The sequence below is a fragment of the Pleurodeles waltl genome, chromosome 7 (assembly GCF_031143425.1).
Source record: "Pleurodeles waltl isolate 20211129_DDA chromosome 7, aPleWal1.hap1.20221129, whole genome shotgun sequence".
Lineage (NCBI taxonomy): Eukaryota > Metazoa > Chordata > Amphibia > Caudata > Salamandridae > Pleurodeles > Pleurodeles waltl.
The window spans coordinates 70076221-70088321 of record NC_090446.1 but is presented as its reverse complement, the minus strand read 5'-3'; the positions used below and the strand labels follow the sequence as shown (position 1 = coordinate 70088321).

The window sequence follows — 12101 nt, the reverse complement described above, 5'->3', positions numbered from 1 at the left end:
ATACTGTAATTTAATAATGTTTTATATGAAGTGTTTACATTTTGTTAGTAAATTAATTGGACTTGTAACCCTTTTGAAGCTGGAAACTTTCTCTACTGCTGCTTGGATTGGAGTGGGAATAGTAAAAGTAATCCCTCTGAAATCTAACATTTACCTAACTGTTTCTTGGACTGGAGTGGAAATAATAAATCTAACCCCTCCAACATTCAACACTTTTTCTACTGTTGCTTCAATTGGAGCGGGAATAGTAAATCTACCCGCAATGAAATCTAACAGTTTCCCTACTGTTGTTTAGACTGGAGCTGGAATAGTAAACCTAATCACTTTTCCTACTTTTGGTGCCATAGGATATATATTATGTGATTATTTGTTTATATTTAATGATTTTGGTTTGTAGTTTTTTATTTTTGAAAGTTTAATTTTATATTTAATTATTTTTAGTAAATGTGTTTTTCTTTGCTTTCAGATTTGACTATTTTTTTATGTTGGTCAAATGAATATATTTTGTTATCAAATTGTTTATATTTTTGATGTTTTTTATTTGTGTATGAATTTTTATTTGTGTGTTTATTAATATATATGCTTTTTAAAGTACCACATTTGAAATATTAAATGTCACATCAATATAATGTAAAATAAATATTTCCATTAATTATGTCATACTATATATGTATGTGTGTGTGTGTGTATAATATATATATATATATATATATATATATGCATATATATATATATAAAATAGTAAATAGTGGAATTTATTTACTTAGATTAATTTTATATATTATAATTAACATTTACTACTTAAAACTGTATATATAGTTGATAAACCTTTTTTTACCTTTTTGTGGATGATATTACAGTCAGCTATGTTTTATTTCAATATTTTTATTTCCTTTATTAGTTTGGGAACATGATATTGTGGTAGTCGATTCAGAACTCTTTACAAAGCAAGGAGGAGTAGGTTTGGAAGCGGGAAAGTGAGAGGATCAGGGCAGCTCATCAGAACCAGCATAGTAGCTAGAAGTTTCAGCATAAGGAAGCGGAGTAGGGATGGACAATTATTTTTCTAGTTCCAGGTCAGCCTTTCCAGCACCTCCTTCAGTTTAGCTTACACCTGACAAAAAGCATGCGTAGCCTGTCCGTACATCTATCGATCCACAAACTGATGCAAGATTACTTGTCTGCTTATCCCGCCATGGACAGAACATGTTAGTATGAACATGCAGACACAAGAGGTTCCTGAAGCCAAGGTTTTCACCACAGAGACCAGTTTTGATTGGTTTAGGGGCAGTGGGAACAGTACATAAAATTCAGTAGATCGGGTGTCAAAAATGTTGCATCCACTACATCAGCCTTCCACTGCTTTATTGAGTAAGTATATAATTTCAGTTTGTAAGTCTATTTATACTCACCTCCTAAGGTATGTATGGGTGGGGTTAAGAACAGTTATTATATACTTACCTTTGGAGGTAGTGGTAGGAGATATCCTGAAAGTGCTGTTATTTGTTGGTCAATACTGTTGATATCTAAATAGTAACATATAACTGTTTAGCCTGAACATGAGCATTTTTCCTGTGTTCCTGAGAAAATAATCTGTCCTTTTTCTAGTTCTCCTGAGAAGTGCATGGTGGCATGGTTTTTTAGCAACAATCCCCTGAGTGGTCATAATAGAAACATTTATTGAAAAAGCAAATGGATCTTGTAGACCATTTTGCCACACCACTGTTTTTTTTGTGATGCTGTGCAGCCTCAGCAAAACCACAAAAGAGAAGCAAAGGTTCCACTGCTGATTGCATCACTCCGTAGGTCCTTGCATGCATTAAGACATATGCTTGTGCAAGCGCTATGCAGTACGTGCACACATGTGTCACTGTGGATGCTTCCACATAGACTGCCACAGGCACCATTTTCTTTATTTTTGGTGACCAGTGTAAAGTTGCGGACACCGTTTAGATCAGTAAATAAGAAAAACTTAAGTGCATAAAAGTGTTTATCTTGTAGTAGAGTTCACAGCAGCAAAGGGCAGCTGCCCGTTGCTTCAATAAAATGCTAGTTAGATGAGAGGAAGTAAAGTAACAAGACGTGGTAGTGTGAAAGTAAAAATATAGCCTGGTGGGTGAAGGAAGGGAAAAGCAGCACACGAGACCGACAGCAACGTAGAGAGTGGGCGACAGGGACTGGCAAAAGAGATGTACATGAGAGAGAAAGCAGCACAGGAAGGAGAGAGCAACATGGAACAAGGCGGTCTGGTATTTGGCACAGCGAGAAGCATGCAAGGGAAAGCCCTAAAAAACATATGCACTCTTATGGATTCATTTAAGAAAAATAAAAAAGAAGTTCCCTGAAAGTGAGCAGTGACAGGATGCATGTCAGCCACTCAAAAGTATGATGAAGAGGCTATCCTCCAGAAGAGGGACTAATGAGAGAGACAAAGCCAGCCAATGAAAGTAGTGGGCAGGCAGTAGATGAGAGAGACAAAGCCAGCCAATGAAAGTAGTGGGCAGGCAGTAAGCCCATCGTAAGATCTTGGTTTATCCCACAAACAGTCTTTCATAACCAGACAGCTAACAGCTGTCTGAGAGGTGAGAGCTAAAACGGTGGATTCGGGCATTTTCACTTTTTGGCCAACATGTTCGCCCAGCACCAGAGCTTTGGTTCTGCCAGAGCCTGTAGACCTTCCTCAACAGTGTGTGTTCAGGATTTTTCAGAATCTTCAGAAGTCAGCTTCGAACTCTATAGTTAGAGGGCAAGAGTTTCAGAGTAAGGTTCCAGGGGAATGCTGAAGAGGAAAATGCCTAAACTATAAGTGGCACTCACAACATATTTATTATTTAAACCTATTCTAAAGATGACTTTCAGTGGTTCCTTAAGCCGTAAGAGGAAGTAGAGTAATGCCATCTAGTGATAATGACATGTCCAATATCTAGGCTGTAAACCACCACACTGTGCATGCCCCTGCAATACTGCGCTGAAATAATTTGCATTTCAAATCTGGCTGTGCTTGAGAAGTGGTGCCTGACCTGGATGAAAATTCATGAAGTATATTGTAACATTGATCCAGATCCATCAGGACATAACAGAATGCTGTGTCCAGCCGTGTTAGTTTTGAGGGCCAGTAAGCATGTGCTCATACAGTGTTGCTGGCAATAACATGGCACCCACCTTCCATGGTTCTCCTCAGTGATATCAAAGAGTACCCATTGATGCTCATACTTCCCTAATAATGCAAATCCTGCTTACTGTGCCTCTTGAATCAGTACAAAGAAATGCAAAGGTATCATCTTGTGGTTTTCTGTTTGGCAGGAGTGGGTAAAGAATATGGAGCTTGCCATAGGAGAAGACAGTTTTCGCCAAATGGTGCTCTTTGACATCCTGCACCATAGTCAGGTAGCTCGGGTAAAGCTGAACACGCACCAATTTAGGCACTAAATGAACATGCTATATTGTCTGTCATCCAAGACTCCATTTGTACTAAAATACATTCATATGGGACCTGTGGCACGTGGAAATATGTCTATGAAAGGGGCTTCAGCATGTTTATTTGCACAGAGATCAGATAGAGATGGTTTAGTGAGAAACTGCTTGCTCCTGACACATGTTTGGCAAGAACTACAACCCTGTGAGCGTTCCAAGGTGGATGAATTGGAAAATAGTCATACCTGGTATTTACAGTGCTCTGAAATAGTATGAGTTATATCTAACACATAAATTACTATTATTATTAGTAGTAGCAGTAGTAGTATTGTAGGACTTTCAGAGTTTACACTCCTTTCCCTGTCTCTCGGCTGTCATCAGCAAACCTTGGCCTAAGATTGATCAAACAATAGGTGAAACGCTCAACTGTATGATGTTATCAATGTCTAAGGGAGTATAATGTCTCTTCTACTACCAGTGGCATTTACGAGAGCTGTTGTCAGTGGACCCTTTGTAGGCTTTCCAGTGTGAAGCACTTGGGGTCTGCCAGCAGGGATTAATCATCTTCTCACCTTTGCACTGGTGGGGTCTTTGACTCTTGTGCACATGTCTTGACCACAAGAGTACCTCAAGTAAATAACCTACCTTGAGGCTGACTTTCCTGCCACTATCACTTGCATGCTGACATCACTGTCACACTTAAGTAGAAGGAAGATGATAAGTATTTGTTAAGACCATTCTCTGACATTGTTCTCACCTCAGGAACTCTGTCCTTCCTGTTATCCAACGTGAAGGTGTATCCTTAGTTCTATGGACCCTGGTACTTCAAGACCTGAAATGATGTGCTGTACAGGCTCCTATCACTATGGGATATTTAGCTCCTACTATGATTGATGTAGAATTACTTATTGTTGATCCATTTGAAATATTGATTGATAATAATCTATCTCAGCTCTTCACATCATTCCACAGATATCCCTCTGATTGCACCTTTCCCCTGTCTCATTCTAGAGAGTCTGGGACAGCTACAGTCCCTGTCACCGTCCCCGATACCATCACAGATTGGGTTACTGGTACCTTCTGTCTGGCAGATATCGGTTTTGGGATGTCTTCTCCAGTGACGCTGAGGACTTTCAAGCCTTTCTTCGTGGATCTCTCATTGCCAAACTCTGTGGTGCGGGGGGAAACCTTTGTCCTCCAGGCCACCATCTTCAACTACTTGAAGGAGCCCAGCCAGGCGAGTACCTAGAGAGTAGGTCAGAGCAATGTAATCAAGCCTTGATACATTCATGTGAATTTCACTGAGAGATATTTTCTTGTGCAAAACATGGCACCTAATATTTCATTGCGGATGAGGCAGACTGATGTGCATTCTTCAGTAAAGATTACTGTGAGTTGCAGCAAACATTTCTGACAGAACTATTAACCAACATCTGTTGATTGGTGTTAATGTTGACTATGTATAATATTTCAAGGTCAGCCGTGTCAAATCTCCTTTTCTTTAGTTCCTTTCTTCCCAGTTGTTTTTTATGAATACATTTCAGTGTTTTCTAGGAAAATCAGTTTAGTTTTTAAAACTTTTTGAATAACAGTAGATTTCTCTTTGGCAATGTTGTCTCATATCCCGAGAAGTCTCAGGCCACTTTCTGCACATTGAACAGGAGTTAATCAACTCTTGTAATTAAAAGCAAAACAAAGCTATATGCCAGTTTTCAGATAGTGAACAAACATAAAATATTGTGGAAAAATCATTTTAACAGAAAGAAGAAAAATTTAGTAATGTAGCTGATTTTTAGTAAGAGATTTAGCAATTGGGGGCAACTAGAGAATGTGAAGTCTTATGTGATGTGTACGTCCCCTTGAAGATTCAAATACAGCTTTTGAAATCAGAGGAGTTCAAGGTGGAAGCCCATCCTGAAAGCGAGTACACCGGCTGCCTTGGTGCCAGTGAAGAAAAGACAGTATCTTGGTCAGTCACACCGTTGAGACTGGGTAATGTTGCTTCTTACTTCACTGTTCTTTCTTTTCTTCTGCTGTTTATTCCTTTTCCCAATTCTCCCACCTCTTAAGTTCCTCCTTTTTTCTCTTCTTTGTTCCTTTACTTTCCTCCTTCCATCATTCCTTACTGCTTCCTACTTTATCATTGTTCTTTGTTTCTGTCATTCAAATTCATCCTTCATCTCTTCGCTAAATTCTTTACTAATTCCTCAGATGTTCCTTGAAAGCAGATATTTTCCCTCCCTTCATTCCCTCTCTAATTCACACCCTCTCCATGTTATTTCCCTAATCCATACTTATCACCTTTGACTTCCTCCATCCTGATCCCCTTCATCCTCCATAGTCATTCTATTGCCTCTGCTGACACACTTTAAATCTACTTTGCTCAGACCTAGCTCCTCCATTTGGCCCAATTCATCAACACTGTCTTTCATCCCCCTACTTCATAATTTTAATTTTCTCCACCTAATAATTAATCTCTTTCCCTTTCACCAACTCCCTTCTTCCCTTGTTGCTCCATGCATCATTGTGAGGTTTATCAGGCAGCATTAACACCACCAAAAATTGGTGACTGCACATACCACTGATTTATGTTGCCCAGACCACCACCATTCACAGCAGTGTCAAAATGGAGACATAGCGCCATGCAAAGCACAGTGGTGATTGTCGGAACTGGCTGCAGGTGTCCTTAGTGTGCAGTGTCATGGGCACATGGAAGGATGGTACTGATAATCTATGTCTGGTAGATGATTGTCTGTTCTTTATCAAATGGAATTTAATTCAGCTCAAAATGTAACACAGACAGAAAAATATTTGAAGGAAAACATCTGAACAGGCACCTTGGTTTAGCACATAGATTAGAATCATTTAGAGGAAAAATCTGATTAATAGCATTAAATGGGGAGCAAGACTCTCTGATTCTTCAAAGCCAAAGTTATCTAGCTTTATCACCTGAATCAAATCACATCCAGAGTCTGGAAGTACTGTAATCTTGAAAAACTCTGGTTGTCTGTAGAAGATATTGTGTTAAAATGGTTGCAACTGCAATTCTGTTAGCTCATTCTCACTTGCAGTGTGCCATTTTCAACACGCTATCTGTGGGCTCCCCAGGATGAGTAGAACTTGACCCCCCCTTCCCCTCCCCCCCCACCCACAAGGTCCAGTTTTAGAACTTTTCTTGGCCAAGCCATCCCTGCCAGATGAAATCACCTAATATCATGCCGTCATCCAGAGTCCGGTCCACCATCATAAAGTCAACATGGAATTCTTGCAGGAGGACGGTGACTTTTCATGCAGACCCTCTCCAAGACCAAATGCATCATCCACTTTGTGTCCATGGTCTAGGATATGCTCCAGGGTATGCGCAAGTCAGACCCTGAAAATTGTAAATACCACATCAGGGCTGAGTGGTCACCCTGTGAGTCAAGAAGTTGTTTAAGGTTTTTCCCAGTCACCCTTTCTACATCGGACTCAAGGTCCCACCAGACTCATGGTAGTACGTACTGAAAGGAAGTGGGCCTCAACTAAGGCAAGTGGAGAGTATGCCCCACTTCCCCGGAAAAAGAGAGCAAGCATCTCAATGCTGCTACTAAGCACGTGGGAGTTGGTGCAACCACCCAGTGGTTTATCATTAATTTGGTTGGTTCTCTTTCATGGTATAACAGGTTTCCCTGGGAGGAGATGGAGGCACTGGTACAACACCTACATGAGTCATAAGGAAAAGGGGTGAGGAACTAATCAATTAGGTAAAGATTGCTTCCAACACAAATTTCCACTGCACATGTGATGCTGCAGATACTGCTTTCTGCACTGTAAACACCAGCATCCATCACACAAGACCAAACCCAGGTGGTTCTAACCTTGTTGCAGCCTAGGGTTCACCATAAATGCAAAGAAGTCTCACCTCCAGCCCTGCTCTTTCTGGGCTCGATATTGAACATTGGTAAAGGAAAAGCATATCCCAACACACAGAGGGTGTTGTCATTCCAGTAGCTGCCACCGATTTTTCTGGTAACTATAAGAACTGCATTGATGTTCTTTGGTATGACTGCATACTGCACAACAATTTTGCTGCAGACCAGAATGCAGATACACCTGTTTCAACAGTGATGTGTGAGGCATGGTCACAAGCCGAGGGTTACTGGAAAGATCTAGTGGTGATTAAGGCCAGCACTCAGTTCTTTCTGCAGTGGTGGAACAACAGCAACATTTTGCTCAGCAGGTCTTTCTTAGACCTTCTTCCTCAGATGACCACTGCACAGCATCGGTAACAGCACCTCAACACCCACTCAATCAGGAAACTCACCATGGAAATCTGGGAAATACTCGACAGTAAATCCCTGGACCTCCTCTTCTTTATGGAAACGTGGAGGAATGCTGAGTCAACAGATGACATTGCGATATCCATCTTGGCTGGACACAAGATGGCACAACAGAACCACCAACACAAACCAGGAGGAGTATTGCAATAAACTTTAAAAAAAACATAAATTGCACTACAGCCACAGAGAAAGCGACCCCCTTCATAGAATACCTACAGTTCAAAACCTCAGCAACTTTCACCCTGAACGGAATCCATGTATACCAAACAAACAGACCATGATTCACTTTCACGGACAACATTGCAGATTTTGTCCTCCCTCTTCCCCCCTTACCATCAACTCTGGAGCCCACATGGTACTTTGAGACCTAAAATTCCACCTGAAATACAGGACAAACCCCAACTCTTTTACACTCTTTGAAAGCCTAAGAAACTGCAGACTGAAACAAAACATCATCACACCCACACACTCAGGCACACCTTCAAACTGTATTTGCCACCTTTAATGGCATCAAATTCACCACAAACACACCTCTCATGGTGGGCTGATTACAACATTGTTCACTTCCAAATCAACATCCCTCATCAAACAAAACCTGTCACCTCCAGACTAGCCAGACACAGCTAGAGCATTCCAGAATCTAACTGCTCCCACAACCTGCGCATAAACCAGCCCAACCCCACTGACAACGTAAACCGTGACAACAGCTCCAATAGCTGTAAAGAAATCTTCACAATCATCAAAGATTTCCCAACTCCAGCTTCCACCATGAACAGCATCAACCTCTTGCAAGCACTCTGTGACAATCTCTCAGAAGTGTCCGCAACAAAATAATCTAGAACTTTGACCCTCAACTGGACCTCTGCACCCTTGCCTCCACCCTAAACACCTGGGAAGCAATCACAATGGAAGAACCAGCCAACATCATGACAACCATCCAAGGGCACCTCCAGATCACATTGACAATATGGGCACCTCCACAATCGGAAGAGTACTCACCCACATCTTGAGTACCTCCATCACCACTGCAACATTCCCAGAGGCCTGGAAACACACAGCGATCAATACACTTCTAAAGAAACCTTTGGCAGTCCCCACCCAGCTAGCAAACTATCGCCTGATCTCCCTACTACCTTACCCATCCAAATTATGGAGAAAGCCATCAACAAGCAACTCACCCACTACCTCAACACACACCAACACCATCCCTCAACTGGATCTGCTCTTTTCTCACGGGAAGAATGCAAAATGTCAGCATGCCACTTTATACGTCAGCAGCCAAGAACCTCTTCTGTGGAGTCTCACAAGAATTATCTCTGTCCGACCATATTTAACAACTACATGGCCCCACTGGCTAACCTCATTCAATGGCATTGTATCAACGTACTCTCCTAGATAAACAACTGATATTATCACTATCCGATACAACCCCTGCGACAAAATTATCTTCACCAACTACATGACAAAGATAGGATGAGTTCCAGGATGAGAACCAACTCAGACAAAACGGAAGTGGAGATCTTCAGAAAGATAAACCGCTGTTTGGGTTTCTACCTGGTGGCCAGCAGACCTCGGCTTCACACCTACCCCCACCACCTACACCAGGAACTTGGGTATCCTAGACAACAAACTTGATAGGACACCTTAAATTAATACAATGGCTTCCACCTGTTTCCACACCCTGAAAATGCTGCAAAAATATTCAAGTGGCTACCAGCGAATACTAGGAAAATAGTCACAGTGATCCTGATAAACAGCAGACTCGACTATTGGAATACACTCTAAGCAGGAATCACCAAACTGCTCCTGAACAGTCTCCAAACCATATAAAGCGCCACAGCAAGACTCATCCTCATCCACCGCGCTGCACCCATATCACCTTACACCTCAAGCAACTTTCCTCACTCCCCATACACCAACAAACTGAGTTCAAACTCCTCACACACATATACAACACTCTACACAGCATAGGCCCCTCCTACCTCAAGAGCTCTGTACACTTCTACCAACCTCCTCATCAATACAGACAACATGAAAGCTATATATTACATGCAAAAATGGGGACATCCACTGCCTTCAGCTGTCTGCATCAGTGCAGGAAATCTGGCACAGGGCAATCAGCTACAAGGATCATCTTCTAGAGGAGCACCTACCAGGGTGCACAACAACTTTGTGGACATGTGGTGCAGGATTCATCAACATGCCCAGGATTTGGAACTCCGTCTGTACTTCCACAGGGACTTCCAATGGTGGGGAACCCCAGCCACCATTCTCATCACTATCCTAATCTCCACCCCAGAAAACTCAGCTTTTCCAGGGTTTTCCTCCAGGTATCCAACCCCACAGTCTGTGGGCAATGCACTATAGATACACTAGTCAGGGATATTTGCCTACACTTTTAGACCTCTTGCACTCATCCCACACATAGTGAGGAATTTTAGGGAGGTGTCCTTGACCTTCACACTAGTGGTACCAACTTGGGCCAGACAACCCTCATACTGAATGCTCCTTGAGAGGTCCATCAGTCCCCATGAGAAGCTATCGTGGCCAGACTTTCTCACATAAGGTGCGCAAATCAGGCAACCAGGCCCCAAGCAACTCAACTTAACCATATAGCACCTGAGGTCCTAGAGTGTGGCTACCTAACCTCCCTGCGGAGTGTATGACCATATTACATGAGGCTTACTACAAGCCATGCAGCCAAGATGAAGAGATTTGTCTATTACTGCATCTTCAATCAACTAGATCCCATCAAAGTCAAGGTTCAAGATATTATTTGCAATCTTTTATACCCTCAGAAGGCGGACCTTGCATGTACCTCAATGTACCTCAATGAAGCTGCGGTACCGGCATGCCTGCAAAACAGGGAACACTCAACCCCCTTCAGGATTACGTGGTAAGTGGGCTCAAGGAGGGGCTAAGAAGGGTGATACCTCCAACAGCACCCCCAGCCCAGTGTTGAACCCTAAGGTTTTTCAAATAAGACAAGACATATGGCTGTGCCATTTCAATCCCTCCATTCTTTCAGCTTACAGCTTTGTTCCTGGAAAGTGACTTTTCATATAGCCTATAACTTCACTCAGACGCATCAGCGTGTTACACACACTTACCATGCAGGAACCAGTCCTTGTGGTACACATGGACCGGGTAGTCATTAGAACTAATCCTAAACTCCTACCCAAGTTAGTCTCATCTTTCCCTATTAACAAGACTATTAAGCTGCATGCAAGCTTTCCACAACCTGATTCTGTTACAGAAAGTGAGCTGTACTCATTAGAGGTCAACCAGGCCCTCCTGTATTACATTGAAAGGACTAAGTACTTCAGAAAAACGAACCAGCTCTTCGTAGCTTTGCCAAACCCCACAAAGGTCATACCATTTCCAAGGTGGGCATTGCAAGGTGGATGTTTAAGTGCATCTAAACTTGCTACAGCAAGGCTAAAAGTGTATTGCATTTGTAATATCCGATGCCAACACCAGATGGCAGTGGTATACAGAGGATGTGAATCTACAGCACTATACTACACCAACAGATGCTTACAGTGTAACTTTTTCCTTTCAGTAGAGGATGATGACATTTGGAAATGTCTTTGTTTTTATTTGTATATTCTACTCAATATTCAGGATTTTTTAGATATGTGGCATGCATAAGAGATATTGCTTCGATCTTGTGGACTAATTGCATTAATATTTTTTGAGCAGCTTATGAAAGGACAGAGACTTCATTCATCATGTGAAAGGCCTTAAATCAGTTGATATGCCTCTCGTCTGTAAACCAATGAATGCAGTGACAGGTGTCAGAGACAGAATAAACTTTTCAGGGTCTAAAGATAGCCATTAATGCAAAGTTCTTGATAACCTAAAGCTTGTGTAATGCTCTATCAGGAAGTCCTAAAGGCCAGACATTTGCAAACTCCAGATGTAAATTTATCGCAACACTCACCAGCAATTTTCTTAAGTTAGTCAAGTTAAAAGGGAAACATTTTGTGGCAGATACTGCTCCATTAATCTGGAGAGTGAGGCTCTGCTCCTTATCCAATTGGAATCAAAAGCTCCTAACCTTCTCTGCGACCCCAGTCAGCTTTCCAAGAAGTTCATACCACAAATTGGGAGCCCAAGGATTATTTCTGGCAAATGCAATAACCTTGAATTTGAACCATTCAGTCTTAAGAGTATACAGTTCATCCATTATTACACTGCCACTACGCAGTTTTTAAAATCATCCATAATTCTTTTAACAGGCTTGCCAAATCCCAATATCATAATATCATATATGGAATTGTCCAACCCAGTATAAAAGACTGTCTAATGTCCTCATCACAGGTGATTTATGACGCCCCTAGTACTCACAATAAAGAAATGATGTAT

General features: G+C 41.7%; 1 protein-coding gene across 1 annotated transcript in view; it reads left to right on the top strand.

The window, feature by feature from the left end:
• LOC138246810 (alpha-2-macroglobulin-like protein 1) overlaps positions 1–12101 on the top strand; it is a 184323-nt gene that overhangs the window by 82315 nt on the left and 89907 nt on the right. The window contains exons 17-18 of the mRNA XM_069201572.1: positions 4426–4651; positions 5280–5406. Of these exons, the coding sequence (XP_069057673.1) occupies positions 4426–4651; positions 5280–5406 (353 nt within the window). The remainder of the gene's footprint in view (positions 1–4425; positions 4652–5279; positions 5407–12101) is intronic.